The 17,710-nt window shown below is 36.7% G+C and overlaps 1 protein-coding gene across 4 annotated transcripts in view; it reads right to left on the bottom strand.

Moving 5' to 3' along the window:
* LOC149934925 (serine/threonine-protein kinase BRSK2-like) overlaps positions 1-17,710 on the bottom strand; it is a 90,440-nt gene that overhangs the window by 56,766 nt on the left and 15,964 nt on the right. For all 4 annotated transcript variants that reach the window (XM_090154566.1, XM_090154563.1, XM_090154565.1 and 1 more), the window contains exon 2: positions 6,236-6,330. In XM_090154566.1, coding sequence (XP_090010692.1) covers positions 6,236-6,330 — 95 coding nt within the window. The remainder of the gene's footprint in view (positions 1-6,235; positions 6,331-17,710) is intronic.

The raw sequence follows: 17,710 nt of genomic DNA, 5'->3' as shown, positions 1-17,710 counted from the left end.
ATATGGAAAACAAAGGAAAAATTATAAAATACAAGGTGTTTCAAAAGGTTATGCAAAAATTTAAGGAGTTGTAGGGGGTGAGTTTACAAAGTCCTTTTTTACCGATCACACGAACCCAAACCTTAATGTTCGCATTTCCGTGCTGCTTGGTTTTGCGCTTGTTGCAGCCTACTTCCAGGGGCTAGTAGTCCACACTTTGAAGCTCTATGGCGCTCTTTTAACTCATCGTAGGAAAATGGGGAAAAAACAGGCATACTTCTCAACTCACCCTTTACAACTACTTAAAAATTTTGCCAAACCTTTCGAAACACCCTGTATATGAGGTGTGAGCACAATTAAGGTTTTTTTTTATTATAAGATGTTATTATATTTTCGATATAAACATTTTCAAGGTTGAATTAGGGAGTTACTTAAAATCACCCATTTGGTTAAAACACTTAAAATATAACATCAATTTAATAGAGAGGTTAAGCAGAGCACTCTAGGAGTTTCAACAACAACGTCGGGAGTCTCGTGAACATTTTAGACGTTTAACTTTTCCCGTTTGTACTTCGGAATCGAATATTTAACAACTTCAATATTTTTATAGTGTTTACATAAAAATACTGATAATTATAGTTTTCCAACTCAACAAATCGAGACAGAGTTATGACAATTTATTATTTATCTAGCAGCGTACTGGTTAAAAAGCGTAAATACTTGTTTGAATTGAAATACACCTAGGACTTGTACAATTAAGACGAATTTGGCGAAATAAGTACGAGTATACAAAGAGATTTATTTGCGGTACACTCGGGCACACGAAGAAACGAATAATTGTATTTCGACAACACTAACGCCCATACATAACGCCTGTTTTAGTATTGTTCAAACGACTTATTTAATTCTTCGTGTTCCCTGGATTAGCGAAAGGTGTGCAATTTGTTAAAATTCGATTTCAAACGTACTTGATTGCGTTAGCCGGCGAACTGAAAGCGCGCTAATTCGATTTTAAAGAATGTTTCTTCTCGAACGTTGTTGTTAGAACTTTGCTCAACTTCTCTATTTTCAGTCAAAAATAAAACAATAAATAGTTTTCTAACAGGAAAGATAAAATTATATTTAAAAGAACTTCGCTCAAAAACAGAAAATAAACCTTGCATTAAACATAGAATCGACATTTTAAACCGATTCACTGGCGTACATAGGAATGAAGCGGAATCCAGACTAAAAATAACGCGCGCTGTTTGATCAAAAGATGAAAGTGGGATTTTCCCCAGAAGTGAGACGAAAATTGACAATCCGCCCATCGCGACTACGGATCAGAGCGGATTTCCCCCGCGTGACGTACAATGTAGCGAGTCTAGCGACGTTAAGGAGTCGTATCGAAAGCCTACACCGCTTCAAAGGTTGCCTGGCAACACCCGAAAACCAAATGTCAAACGATCAAAAGGCCCAAAGCGATTCGAATGATTAGGCGAGCGAAGATGAGCGGCTATAAACGGCACCAGATCCGGCTTCGATTGGGAGAAAATTTTGTTTAACCTGGTCACTGGTCAAACTCCATTAAGGGACGAACAAAAAAGCATCGGGCGAATGGAACCGGGGCAAGAAGCTTCGATGATCAGCCCACCTTCGTTTACATTAAAGGAGGCGCGAGGCGGAAAAAGCGTGATTAAGGCGCGGGAGAGAAAGCAACACGGGGCCTTCTCCGCCGCCGGGATTATGATGAATGGCTTCGTCGGGGCTACAAAAAGTAAACGAACCCACGGAGGGGACCCTGGCGCACTTTATTCCCCGTTGGATTTTTCTTCTACTTCATTTTCTATCAATAAGGACGCGTTCCGGCGAATGGTCGCAAACGAAATTGACAATAACTTCCATATCATTCGCGTACCTTCTATAATAATTAATTAAATTAAACCCGCGTACCTTCTATAATAATAAATTAAATTGAATCCGCGTACCTTCTATAATAATTAATTAAATTAAATCCGCGTACCTTCTATAATAATTAATTAAATTAAATCCGCGTACCTTCTATAATAATTAATTAAATTAAATCCGCGTATCTTCTATAATAATTAATTAAATTAAATCCGCGTACCTTCTATAATAATTAATTAAATTAAATCCACGTACCTTCTATAATAATTAATTAAATTAAATCCGCGTACCATCTATAATAATTAATTAAATTAGATCCGCGTACCTTCTATAATAATTAATTAATTAATTATTATTATACATTATATTATTATTATTATTATTATTATACATCATACATTGAATTAAATCCACGTTCGTTATTCGTACATCATACATTAAATTAAATTAATCATTTCACGTATTAAATTAATAAACCAGGGGTGCCACAAAATTTTGAGATTCAAAGTCCCTGACTATTGTTGCGATAAGATTTGTATATATTAATTATGTATATGTATATAATGTTTTTTAATAAACTATAGGACCTCCCAACTCCCCCCTGTGTTGTTTAGATAAGGCATTACAGTATAAAAGGGGAGTTTGATTGGAATAGGAGACAGAAGTACTATCCCTAGCCTTTACATAAGTTAGAGACAGGGCCTCTACGCCATGCCTAGCTGTCTTTGGTAGAGCAAGACCCTAGAATTAGAGTAATTATTGGAACTGGGAGGTTCTTCTTATTTTTAAAAGGAATTACTTGAGTCTTTTCTTAACACTACTCCCTGTTTTTCCTAACTATTTGAAGAGATTTTTCTTTCTCAATGTAAGTTAAACGAAGAGATTTTCCCTGACTTTTTAAGGCCAAAATTTTTATTTTATATGGTACTTTTATCAGAAGTTAATAAATTTAAACGGACTTCTATTTCAGTAAAAAGGTTATTGCAATTTAAAAAAAAATAGTCAAACTTTCAAGGAAATAAATGATAATCGTAGAATTTGTCATAGATCAAGAGTAAAATTACCTTAAAATTGAACTCCCTGACTTTTCCCTGAATTTTTGCAAATTCTTAAATTTTCCTGACTTTTTCGGACTTTTTTGGCCCATTTTTAGTATCCCTGACTTTTCCTGTTTTCCCTGACGTGGAGCAACCCGGTACACATTCAAGTCACAATATAATAATAAATATAAGCTAGGCTAATACCCAAGGTACCACCTTAGGCCTAAGTCATCCATCGACTTTTAAAGCCATTAATTCAGGTAATCAAGTTACAAAGCGTAGGAGGGTGGTGACAACCCTTTACACCACGCGAACCAACAGCTCCCTACACTCACGATTACCGTTAACCTCTACAAGTTTTAATATCGAATATAACTACGCAATTGCCAACTATAAAAATGACCGTATAGTAAAATGCCTATAGTGGTTGGCACCCGCAGTAGGTAATAAGCATCGACGCCTCAAACAGCCCGAAGGATGGCGCCATTATCGTTTTGGTTAGAAGGAATCCCGCTATAGACCGAGCGCGTATAAGGGGATTCTCCCACGCAGAGGGAGGTGACAGAAAAGGGGGGGAACCTAACCAAGGGGGGGGGGGTGAAAGCCTTCTCTCTCCAATCCAATCCTTCTCTGTCATCTTGTATAGTTATCCGGAATATCCTCCCCGCCAGTCGGGGCCGAAACGCGAAAACCCAAATTGACGGGTCTCTCTCTTTCTAACAGCAAAGCACACTCTTCCCCGATAGTCCTCCGAAGATGGTTTGTTTTCCCACCTTTTAAGCTCGGGGTGGACTTATCTCGCCCATAGAAGAAAACCCCCCTCAACCGGCTGACCCCCTGTTACGTAATTTACTAGCAAGGTGGCGGGCTCCGAAGTGGGGGGCAATTTCCTTAGTACGCTAGTGGCGAGTTTGCGACGAACAAAATTCAAGCTATAACCATCCATTACTTTCCCCCCGTACAGCCCAAAGGCGCGCGCGTGGCGGGGTTTTTCGGTGTAAAAATAAAAATCATGAAAAATTGGATTGACTCGGCACACGCGCGCCATCTGACGTGATGAACTTGTTATTAACGTTTATTTTAACGGGAACCGTATACGAGGGTGGGTGGTATTATATACAGGCTGTTTCAAAAGGTTATGCAAAAATTTTAAGGAGTTGTAGGGATGAGTTGAGAAGTATGCCTGTTTTTTCGCCATTTTCCTACGATGAGTGAAAAGAGCGCCAGAGAGCTTCAAAGTGTGGTATGCTAGCCCCTGAAAGTAGGCTGCAACAAGCGCAAAACCAAGCGGTTAAAAAAGGACAATTTGAACTCTTCACATTTCGGTTTGTGTTGATTGTACATAGTCAGTATAATGGTTGTATATATCATCCTTTTAAATTTTTAAATTTTTTTTAGATTTTTTAATACAACTCCTTCAAATTTTTGCATAACCTTTTGAAACACCCGATATAGATAAAGAATGCTTTATTGAAAAATTGACCCTCAGAAGATGTTTGAAATTAATGTCTTAATTTGTTGTATGAAAATGTTTTCATATTTCGAATTTATTGAAATTTTTGTCCTGTTCAATAGACACTTCAATAAATCATCCTTTCAGCTAGGAGCAACAAACACAAGGAGAACGCAGCTAGCCTTTAAACACACTAACGAAGGGTTGTGTACGAATTTCATTGGACGAGCGTCACGAGCCTTTACGCTGAACGTTTTACGGGCGGGGGGGAAGACAATTTCCGAATTTTCCCCTTCCGACGGCAGCAGGCGCTAAAGCGTCAAGCCAATGAAAAACGTACACAAGAAAATCCACGACTTTTGACGGGTTGCGTTTTCCTTGTGTGGGGGGTTGTGTTTGTTGCTCCTAGCTTCCAGGAACAATTTTTGCATATCCTTTCGAAACACCCTGTATAACGCGAAGGGTCCTTATAAGACAAGAAGGTTGTCGGCGCGTGCAAGACGAATCTTTGTAGCAGACGCCGGAGGATAAACGAAAGAGCCCGCAGTCGGCGCTAATCATAGCGAGGAGGATGTCCGGATGCTGCGAGAATTATACCTCCGTTGGGATTCGGCGAATTAGGTCATTTAGCCAATTAGTGGAATTGGTCATTGGCATTCCAAGATTACGGGCTGATTCCGTTTCCCTCCGAGGAACCTTCGTTAAACTAGCGAAACCCAAATTGGGGTTCGACGTGGGGCAAGTTCCCTGAATAACGAGTAGGAACGTGTCCGTAGCACTGTCTCCGTCGTTATGGTAACCGTTGGAAATTGAGTAAGAGAATATATTTCTCTCATTTAATGAATAATGTCGAAATGATCGTTTCCACGACGACCGAAACCGGATAAATTTATGATCGAGTTAAGAAAGTTTCGGCAACCACGCGGGATATCCGGCATTGACCGACCAAAACTTTCCGAACGACTTTGCAGGAAAAAGAGTCCCGTGTGCAGTCAATATTCCAAACAATAAATTCGCCATAAATAGTCGAAACGATGGCCATTGCGCGATGGTATGATGAAAAATGGCCGTAGCCTTATTATTTCCATTAGCTTTGCTTTTTGGACTTTATTTCGAAGTACGAGTACCGTCTAGACTCTGATATTGAACCATTACGCTTAACAGATCTCATAAGATACTAGAAATTTCAATAAAGCGCTATGGCAACCAATAAGCCGCAGAGTTCATAAAACTATTTATCTGATTTAAGCTAAATTGATTCCATATAATAATACATAAAAGAAGTAATAAAGTAAAATCTTCAATTAGAAAACCTATTGATGTAAATTTGTACTCTTTAGTGCAAACTTAAAAAGCCCTCATAAATTTCCCAGATTTTTTAATAAAAAGAGGATATTACCTGATATTTCCCCGAGGTTTCGAAAAAAATATGAATTTCCCTGATTTTTAACAAAAAAGGAATTTCCCTGATTTTGACTAAAAAATTAAAATTTTCCTGATATTTCCCTGATTTTTAGTAAAAAGTAATTTTTCTCGAATTTTAGTAAAAAATTGAGGAATTTCCCTGATTTTTAGCAAACAAGAGGAATTTGACTGATTTTTACTAAAATGATAAATTTCCCTGAATTTTAGTAAAAAAAGAGAAATTTCCCTGAATTTTAGTAAAAAAAAGATAAATTTCCCTGAATTTTATTAAAAAAGAGGAATTTCCCTGTTTTTTACTAAAAAATAGGTACTTCCCTGACTTTTCTGTCGACAATCTAATTCCCTGACATTTCCAGGTTTTCCAGGTCTCTATGTGAGTACTTCGCGATCAGCGGGAAACCATTTCACAGTACGCTATTAAGTTACATTCGGGGTAACAAAAGTCTCTTACTTTCTGCAAAACGGATTCGCTTAGTTTCTCTCGATTGATGATTTTGACGGCGACCTTCTTTCCGGTGACGCAATGGAGACCCAACTTCACCAAACCTGCATCGAGGAAAGAAAAGAAAATACATTAAATGTTGAAAAGTTCACTCCAGGTTGAAATGAAACTGTCAAATGCGCTTCAATTAACTACAATATTTCCGAGGCCTGTATTCTTTTCTCTCACCCCCGCGCGTGCAAAAAAAAGTCCTTTTCAATAAATCAGAATGTCAAGCTGACGATGTCGGCGGTACGTAGAAGTGTAAAGGGGTTAAAGACATTCCATTTATCCTTAGAGAGCCCAACCGAGACTTAACGAATAACCCGTTCGAAGGCGGGACGAAGGTGAAGTCCGCGAGAAGAAACGCCACCTTGCCCTTTACCCCGCGATAAAGGTTCTACTTCTATAAGTATGACGTCATCGCCGGGGATAAGACGGAGCGCCTCCGAGTCTCCAGACGTCTCGGATGCCTTTTGATCCGAGACGAGACAGAGTGAAGAATCATTTCGAAAAACGGGGGCACGCAGGGGGGGGGGGAATGACCCGAGGCACCTACACCCTCTTCCACTCATATTTCTCTCCCCCCACCCACCCAACCACCCACTCGAGGAATGCTAATTTGCATAATTCGTATTCAAGCAGACGCGTAACGTTTTTCTTATTTGTTAGCATTTCCACGTAAACACTTTCAAATCTTCAATTTTTTTATAGGAAAAATAGGATTATATTTCTAAAAATATAGAACTTTATAGGACTATTTTTACAAAATTATAGGATTTTATAGGACTATATATGCTATTTCATTTACTAACTTTATGCATTTAAAAACAAAATATATTGTAACACTTTTAAATATTATGGTAAAGTAATGGGGATTTTAAATTATTGTTAAGTTGTCTAGGGGTAATTAATTAGAATAATTGAGATTAGGATTAAGTGTTACATTAAATAAATAAAATAGGGAGTTAAATGGTTACTATAATAAAGTAATGAATAAACATAAGAAGCAAATCAGAAGTATGTACAACAAAGAAATATATTTACACGAACACAAATATAGTATATTAACAAAATTATCTCCGTCTCGCGGAAGCTTGTCCGAGCAAGGACAGTAAATACAGGGACGAGAAAGTGTATTGGCGGCCTCTGTTGGAATATATCACCTAAAACGACCTAAATGCAAGGAGAGTTAGTTGTAAACAAAAAAATAGCCGTCACCTAATTTTAGCGGTTCGTAAGTGTTCAAAACAAATGGGCAATTTTTTATTTACGCTCGTAGTTTCATTATTAATTTAACATCAAAATGGTAAAAACTAACTACAATAATACTGTCCATGGTGAACTACGTCTTAACAATGGCCGCGGTTTGTTTACATCTTACTCCCCGGAATATGAAGACGTTTAAAATCGGAATTTTTTCCCTGCTTTCTCGTCCCTGTATCTACTGCCCTTGGTCCGAGAGGGCCAAAGTCACGGCGCGCACACACATCTAAAAACCGCATCGCGTCTTCTTAGTCGCGAGCTCAATTGTCTCTTTTCCTCGCTCGGGTCGGAGGTTTAACCCCTACGATGGATATTGCGAAATCGGTGGCAACCTCCTTCCCGGAGCGAGGAAAGTTTTTGGCGACACCATACGCCCGCGGTGTCATTATAAGTTCAGGGAGAGTAAAATACGTTACACTATATTTAGAGAAATATATCTTTGATTTTCACTTAAAAAATATAAACTATTTATCCATTTTATCACAAAAATATACTAGTAGCTAACCATGTTAACAATAACACAAGTATAGACTAGAATGACTTTGTATAGAAATTTATCCTATAGCTAAATCTAGCAATTTAACTGACGTCATGAGTGGCGGGATTTGAAATGGGCCAAATATCAAAATTATAGGATTTTATAGGACTTTTGGGGGATTTTGTAAAAAATATAGGATTTTATAGGACATTTTTGAACATATAGGATTTTATAGGAATTATAGGACCTCTGGGGGCCCTGCACTTTCGATATATACAAACTCAAACAAATTGCAAAGAACGAAAAAAGGAATAAATACAGTTTAGACGACAAAACAGCGGCGGAATAAACGTGCTTAGGATTCCAAAGAAAGGATTATTTGAGTTATAGTCCCCTTAATTGAACCGAGTTTTTCTCTCGTCAATCCCGCGTATTTATCCTGGTTTTTATGCCAGGTTGTCATAGCAACTGGATTGTTTAGAAGTAAACGCCTTGATTACGGACGGTATTGATAGAATTCCTCCTCCCCCCTCGAGCCAACCTCCCATTCCGGGTGGCGCGGATGACAAAGGACCTCGGATAAAGGAGGCGGTGTCGCTGAAAAGGTGTATACATCAGGGTTTGCGCCAGGGTTGGCTGGTTTAAATCACACTTTTTAAACCAAGGTTTAAACCAAAGGTGGTTTTTTTTAAAACCACCTTTGGTTTTATTAACTTTGCTACTATTCATAGTTGGCATTTTCAATAAAAATCAAATCAGTCGATTTTATGATTTAAAGCGAAATTTTTTGAATTTTTTGATTTTTACACAATTAATTTTCCTGTATAATTATTGGATAATTTTTCTCTTATGAGTTAGCTAATCTTGAATTAAATGAAATCTTAATTGAATTTAATTACTATTTAATATTTTAGTTTGCTCAGATTTTCGGTTTTAATTTTTTAGGAAACTATTTTTGTCATTTTTTATTCCTACATTAAAATACATTCTGATTTAAATCAATGATTTTTTCCCAAAAATAACTTTAAATCTTGATTTAAATGAAATTAATTTAAATCAACCAGCCCGGCTACTATTAACTCTAAAATTTCCCAATTATTTTTACATTTGCTTACAAAAACATTACGAAATAGAGTTGTTATTTTCCGGAAAAATTAAACTTCCGCAAATCGGAAAAACAAAAAATTTAAACATATACTTTTTAAGGGTTTTTATTCCAGATTAGTCTTGAGGTTTAGGTTTATTTTTGGATTCCACAAAATAAGGTGAAAATGCCGGAAAATTTTAATTTGCGAACAATATTAGACTAATCCTGGAATTAAAACCCTTTTTTTCAGAAAAATACGGAACATTTTCGGGAAAAAGGCCTCGATAATTTTCCGGAAAATTTACAAGGAAAATTTTCCGACTTACAACTCTAATACGAAACTAAATCAAAAACGTCTTCTAGGCAAAATTTTGGTACATAATGGAAAGTCAAACTTAAACGTCGTTTCTGGCAAGACTTTTGTAGTATTGAAAACCGAAACAAATGTACAGCTACACATTTTAAATCGATACTGCTGCTCTATAGTTGATTATTGGCTAATAATAATCAACTAGGCACAGAGAGTGTTTGTTTAAAGCCTTAACAACGATGTTAAAGAGAGTCAAAGAATAATCCCTTTAAGTATAGTCCCAGAAAATATAAAAATTAATTTTGTAATCTCAAATTAAATTTTAGTTAATTAAGAACAATATGTTCAGTTAAAAATAATTAACACCATCGAAAAAACCTTTAAAAGTAATATAAACCAGGGTTGGCTAGTTTAAACCATGGTTTATATCATGGTTTAATCCAAGTGATTTAAAAAAACAATGGTTTTTTTAATAATTTGTTTTTTTTTAATTAACTTAAAAAATTTCCAAAATGTTTATACATTTTCTTACCGAAATTATTTCCTATATTTTCAATACCTTCCTATAAATTCCTTAGGTTTTCTCATGTGGTATATAACCTGAAAATATTCCATCGTCGTGTACCCTTCTTCATACTATATTTCACTCTATTTTATCTACTGTTTTTCGATTCGAATCCCTATTTTTGCTTATGGTTTTCCATATTTTCTTTTAATTCGCTTGAAAATTTCCTATTTCGAGGCATTTTCTTGGTCACCTTGCATTTATGAAACTAAAACTAAAACTTCGTTCTGGGGGCCTATTCTGTAAATATTCGAAATCCAATTTTCGATCGAAAACTACATTTCGAACTTCGAGATCTCGACGAATGGTATTCGGTAAAGATTTCGAATAAGCATAAATCAATGCAAATTGTCGAAGTAGATTTCGACATGGTATACGGTATCGAGATCGAATTCCCATTCGAATTTTTACTGAATTGCCCCCAGGTGAGACTTGTAAAAAACGAAACTAAAACTTTGTTCTGGTCACGTGAGACTTGTAATAATACTCATATTAATTTTAAGCTGTTTGGTAATATGTATGCACGGTTAAACAAAAACGAAAAATAGATTAAATGTAAAATAAGAAAACAAAGCAGGGTTTAAAAAAAACTGATTTAAACCAAAAAAAGTTTTTTTAGTATTTATTAAAAAATATGGGTTTTTATCCAACCCTGATATAAACCAGTGTTTTAAAAAAACCAGGTTAAAACAAAAAAAACTGGTTAAAACAAAAAAACTGTTTTAAGCCCAAAAAAACCTGTTATTTTGTTTTTTTTTTCAACCCTGGTTTGGGCGGGGAAAAGGTCGCCCAAAGACGTCATTCTTTATTGTTGCAGCGTCTCTGGCGTGGCGCGATGGGGTCAAAGGGTGCCGCGGCATCCGGGAAATCGAGAAGAATTGACTGAGGGCTTCCATCAATGAAGCTGACCAACGTACGGAAGCCAAAGCCGCCGATACGTCAGCCGCGGGAAAAGAGTTACAACGGCGTTTAGAAGAGAGTTACGGACGAACGGCTATAGCTTTTCCGCGGTCGGGATCGATGCGATAATTTAGTATCGAGAGTGGCCGCTAGAGGGCCGCGACACCAAAGTGCCGATATTTAATTATTAGCTTTTCCCTTTGGCGGCTTTGAAAAGCGGGACGAGCGAGACTTTTACCAAACTTAATAACAAAGTCAAGCCGAGCGTGCTAGGCCCGGGAAAAAGGTGTTTGTCTGATTTTTGGAAACTATTAAGGCGATAAAAGAGCCCGGTACCACGCGAAACGCCTCCGAGCGGCTTATCGACGAATTTTAATGAAAATATTGGACGGGTACCGCGGGAGCAACGACGGAGGTATTGAAGAGTGTTTTATCTGTTTGGAGCAGCTAAAATGTACGGCGCTCAACAAGTAAAAACTAAATACCTTGCCACGATATTTTCCGATACAAATTTACTGACTTTTTCCCGTTTTATCTAACCATTTTTACATATTTTTCCGGACCTATTTAAGACCAAAAATAGACAAATTTTTACTTCTTTTTACTTTTAAGATAAAATTCCTTCATAAACTTTTCAAAATAAATTTAAATCCCTAACTTTTCTTTAACGTTTCAAAAATTCTTAAAATTTGTAGATTTTTATTGACTTTTTACAAATTCTTAAAAATCGCTCACTTTTCCTTGACCTAAACTGTATTAAACCTGGTACCTAAAAGTTACGGATTCCCTAGCCTGTGTCAACCCTGATACCTAAAAGTTACTGATTCACTAGCCTGTGTCAACCCTGATAGGCTGATACCTAAAAGTTACTGGTTCCCTAGCCGATGTCAACCCTGATACCTAAAAATTACTGATTCCCTAGCCTGTGTCAATCCTGATACCTAAACGTTACTGATTCCCTAGCCTGTGTCAACCCTGCTACCTAAAAATTAAGGAGCGGTACGATTCGATATTTACTGAATCTTAATATACAACAAATAATATTCCAATAAAAATCCGTAATGCAAACTATAATTAAGTTATTTCTACTTAGGGATAATTACTATATGGAGACGAATTGAGGTCGAATTTTACCCAGGCACGAGAGGGGGGGGGGTTAAAATGTCACCGGTGTGTGCATCAATCGTGTCGAATGACGTCAGATTTATGGAACCAATGGGATTTTTGAGGGGGCGTAGCTTACTATTCGAGCGTTATAATAGTCATACAGGGAGTCCACTAAAAAACGATCCAGGGCGAATATCTCAGAAACCGTTTTCTCTAGGAATTTAAATTTTTTTATGTTACGTAGCTCGTGCAGGGGGCCAAAGAAGAATGATAACCTCGATGACCTTGAACCATGTCTTCAAGGTCATCCAAAAACTATCTCGAGAACCGTAAGTGTTAGAAAGTTGGTTTCAATTAGAAAAGTGTTCCCCGTCACGTTTTATGCCTACATTGCGTGAACATGATCGGATTCGACCAATAGTAAGTCGAGAAAAGTTTTACCAAAATCACAAAGGTCGTAAAAGGGAAAATTGCAAGACAGCGCTAATAACTCCAAAACAAGTCGTGCTACATTGTCGAAATTTGCTAGACAATCTCATCATGGTAGGAGATTTTAATATTCGGAAAATTGTATGACCTTGAACCATGTCATCAAGGTCATACTAAAATTATCTTGAGAACCATTACGTTTAGAGCAAAAATTCCAATTAGAAAGAAAAAAAAAGCTAATTTCTTTCGAAAAGAGAGTGAAACGGTGGTACCATTAATAAACCTTTCTGAATGAAAAATTATTCCTAATTCCGAGCGGAAGCGTCGAAAGAGAAACGTACACGTCGCTCTAGCCGTGTTTGGGCCTATCGGTTCCGAGTTAATTAAGGAGGCCATCATCTCCGCTAAAGGAGATGCGGCGCGGAGACAACGAGCTCTCGAAATGGGAACGCCGACCTCGCCAGAGGGTGAAGATTTCCGGAATCAAGCGGGGGATTTATTTGCATTCAATTCAGTCGAGAACGGCTCTACGTATACATTACGCGTAGAGTGGCATAAAATAAAGGGAGGGGGATATCTGGATCCCATTGTTCTAGAAATGGCGTCGAAATAAGAAGAACAAAGAATATTTTTTGATCCCAAGAACAATAATAATCTGGTCGGCGGTTCAACTCATCCCCAAAAGAATGTTTTATCTCCCCCCCCCCCCTTTATTAACAGAAGGGGAACTGCACGTGCTATCGCGTGCGGGGAAGAATGCCTGGATTTGGAACTAATTATCGCCCGAGTGCTCCTGATTTGACAACTTAATCAGTACCCCCCGAAAACATACACTTGACGGCGGTAAGGGTTTGGGCAAATATAATTCAAGGCCTGAGCTTGAAGGGGTCTTCGCAGCCCCAACGAAGAAAGCAAAGGGAGCGTTAAAGCTATGGCTTTTTGATGGCTCAAGCGCGAGGGGTCGGACACTTGCCATTATTTTGTACGGGATTTCGGGATTTCGTAGAGATTTTGACGATTTTATCATTACTTTTTCAAGTGATTTTGGAATTTCAATGTTAATTTATTACCATAGCGAGAGTTAAAAGATTTTGCGATTTTCGTCAAACGTCAAACATTTTAAAACCTTAAAAGTAATTCGCGACCGAAACGAGTCTATAGGTGGCGTAACGGTGCTGGCTTCTCCGATCTAGCGTCTGTTACAGACAACATAAAAGATCATAAGATCGATTTTTCTTAAATAAACTTATCAAAATATAAGAAAAATATGACAAAATTATATTAAAATGCAAGTATCATTATCTATAAACAAAATTAGGAAAACTAATAGCGTCTGCTTTAGCCGCTACCTATCTAGGTTCCAAACGCGAACCAAAGGGGGCGTAGCGATTGTTTTCGGTAGCGAATAGAAAATAAGAAGATGGTGAAACGATAAACATATATTGGAATTCCTTTCTTCTCTATCTTCAAAATGAAATACACTTCAAGGTTTTATGTCCAATCATTCTAGAGATACACGGTGGAGGGAGCTAATTCGTTAAAAGTATTATATTTACGAACTTAAGGAATTCAGTTTATAAAACCATTTGAAGTCAATAAACCTGATAAAACCGTGAACAAATAAACTACTGGACCCCAATTTAGATAGCACACTTGGTTCTCTAAGAGCCGAGCCGCTTGTAGCGCCACTGTGTCTTATATTGGAAAGATTTCTACTCAAATAGGAAACACGTGCGCAAAATAATAATATAATAACCGAACAACCTTAGGTCTTTTAAGTTCATAATTTAACTATTTAGGTTTTATACTTGAGTGGAAAAGTTTATCTCGGTAGAAGCTCTGACAGGCGATGCAATTTGAAAAGGGTTATTTTGCTCACGATTCGAGTCCAGTAGTTTATTAGTCTAAGGTAAAACTGTAGCGGAATTAACCCAGGAGAGAAAATTAATTTTTCAACAACGTCAAAACGAAACTAAAATTAAATTTGGCGTAGGTATATTAGCGTCGTACCTTGGAGGCTAAAAATATATTATTATCGCGGCGATGGGGATTTTAACATATTAATAACGAAATTAGGCGCTTTTAAAATTGATGAATCGCCATCGAACGTGCGCGTAAAAGCAGAGACGGGCGGTTCATTGTTCAGGGAAGAGTGAGAAGAGCGGAATGATGTTGAGAGGCTGAATTATAGTCAAACCAGAGAGAAAGAGGGAGGAGAGAAATTTGCTTAAGTACAAGTATGAGAGATACCATACACGCGAAGAGCTGAGTCTTCATTATTCAAGGTCACTCCCGCAGCACGTGTGATAAGACCATTCTCTCCATTTAATCCCATCGGGGGATTCGACGTCATCGATCGATAGCCATGACGTCGAACGCTTCCCTCTAATTTTACACGGGGAGGGGGAAAGGGGGGAGAATAGGGGCGTGGCCTCTCCGGTTGAAGACCGAGAAAATTCTTGTCGCTTTCCAACTTCCAGAAAATCGATGCGACACCGAAAAAATCGTAGCCGCCAAACTTTATCATTTAAAACGTCCTTTTTAAGCTTTAAAAGTACATTTAAAATATATTAAAACATAGGAAATTTGTAGTCGATTTAAAGGATTTTAAAGGATAATTTTATTGGAAAATATAGGATAAATTTCATTAATATCCCAGGGAAATATAAATTTGGAATACTTAAGGAAGTGAAAATCCAATATTTAAATGGAATTTGGGTTAACAATTTTATAAAGAAAATAATATATAATATATAGGATAAATTATGAAATATAGGAAAATTATGAAATATAAGAAAAATTATAAAATATAGAAAAAATTATAAAATATAGAAAAAATTAAAAAATATAGGAAAAATTATAAAATAAAGGAAAAATTATTAAATATAGGAAAATTATAAAATATAGGAGAAATTATAAAATATATTAGAAATTATAAAATATAGGAGAAATTATAAAATATAGGAGAAATTATAAAATATAGGGAAAATTATAAAATATAGGGAAATTTATAAAATATAGGGAAAATTATAAAATATAGGGAAATTTATAAAATATAGGAAAAATTATAAAATATAGGAAAATTATAGAATATACGAAAAACTACAAAATATAGGAAAAAATTATAGAATATACGATAAAAACTATAAAATATGGAAAAAATTATAAAATATAGGTTGTGTGGTCACCCTGAATTAATAATCATTCGCGTAAATTAAATGATGGTTTAATATCAATAAAATAACCGGCATTGGATGTTATGAACGAGGCTTAAATTCTTGGGTCGGATAAACGAGGGTCAATGAATGAGTCCCGAAATAGCTCAGTTAACCAAGGACTTCGAGATTAGCGATCGGCACGAGTGGGAAGATGGAAACAAAGTTAGGGGTCAGCCGTCAAGGCCAATAGAAGCGGACGAGGCCCGGCATAAAAGGGGTGGTAGCGGCGAAAGACACGCCGCGGAGGAGATAAAGGAGGATGAAAATGTTTCAGGGGGGAGGGGAGGATCGAAAAAGGAAGAGGATGGAGAGGCTTTAGAGCGACGCCAATTCAAGATGATCAGCTCCGCTTTTCAATCCATTCTGGAGACAGCAGGTGGCACCCTTCCAAAAAGGAGAAAGAGGAGACCAAAATCTACCTTTCTCAGCAGCTCAGCGAGACGCGCGTACCAAAAGAAAGCTACCCCGCAATGCTCGGATTCTCTCGCGAAAGAAATATGGGATGGAAAGGCAGATTTTCTTGAGCTTCTTTCACTAAACGAATTGATTTCAGTTTGCCCGTCTGATCGGGAAAATATCATCATTCATTTTGAAAACATTTTTTATCAGAAACATTTTGGGTTTAATGGACGTCATGATGAATTCTAAACGGATTTTTATGAGTTTCGCGTTTTTCTACACAGTAGAATTTAGTGAGTTTAGTGACTAAAAATTTTTAAAAAGTGACTGAAAATCTACCAAAAATGGTTAATAAATACTGTTTTATTGCATTTTTTGACTAGTTACACAATAGTAACTAATTCTATATAGCCCTAGAAAGTGATATAACGTTTTTTTAGAAAAGACAAAATTAGGCGTCAACCGATTTCTTTTCAACTTCTTCAACTTTCATAACACCTACAAGCATGGCTTGGGCTCATTCCACTTTTACAAAGGTTTTATCATCAATAGTTTTTTTCAACCGCTTATTTGCTAATTAAAATAAATTAAAAGCGAACGGAGTTTGATTTTGTTTTATTATTTGTAAAAAAAGGTTTGTAACACAGTTTTCTAACGTTCAATGCTAAGGAAATCTAAAAAATCGAAAAAAGTTATAAATAGTAACTAATTTTGGGAAAACTGACTTTTAGGTACATTTTTTTTAAGTGAATTTAAGTGAGAAAAGTGACTCAGTATCAGCAAGAATGTATTTATTTATACCTAGGGAGAATGTCTATGTCGAGACGGTTTTTAGCCTTTCTTTCAATCCACCCGTTGGTCCCCCCAGTACGCTCCTCCGCTTAAAATAAAATGAATAGTCCCGGTATCTCATTGGCTGCTTAAACTTTACGTCACCTAACGCGATGGTAATCAAACGCCGGTGACGTTTTGTCTTTCCCCCCGCGCGAGACGGGGGAAAGGCGTTCAACGTGCCCGGCGATTGTCGCAACATAATTATTCTTCCTAAATATAAATAAATACATTCTTGGTATCAGTATAGAACGGTTCTATAAAAACACAGACAAACGAAATAAAATATTAATATACAACTCTACCCTGATATAAATACGAGATTTTATTTAAAAATTATAATATTATGAGTCAAAATAAATAGGATAAAATTAGGAACAACTTTAATTACGTAATAAAATTAAAATTTATTACCAAGAATGTATTTATTTGAATGAATATGTCGAGACTATCGACGGACACGTTGAGGCCCTAACCCCCTCACGCTAAGGGGGGGGGAGGAGGCGGTCTTATTTTCTGCGTCCTCGCTGCAGCGTTAATCGCGTCGAAAAACGTAATTTTTAAGAACCAATGAGATTGCAGTATTATTTGATTTGATTAAAGCGGAGGAGCATACCGGGGGCCCCAACGGGTGGAATTGGGGAAACGCTAAAAATAATCTCGACATATTCATTCTCCATAAATAAATACACAATGTTAAGTTAAAAGGAACCACCTATGGACTGCATTGTAAAGGATTGTATAATTAGTGAATAAGTAGATAAGTCCATTATGAAAAGGGATAATAAAACTAAACCCTACAAATTTGAAGAAATTCGGCTTTCCGTTGCTATGCAACTCGTTTTGAAATTTTTA

This window comes from Leiobunum rupestre, chromosome 7 (genome assembly GCF_980474605.1).
Source record: "Leiobunum rupestre chromosome 7, qqLeiRupe1.1.hap1, whole genome shotgun sequence".
Classification (NCBI taxonomy): Eukaryota; Metazoa; Arthropoda; class Arachnida; order Opiliones; family Sclerosomatidae; genus Leiobunum; species Leiobunum rupestre.
The sequence above is the reverse complement of the archived record's forward strand: the minus strand, read 5'-3'. Positions and strand labels throughout refer to the sequence as shown.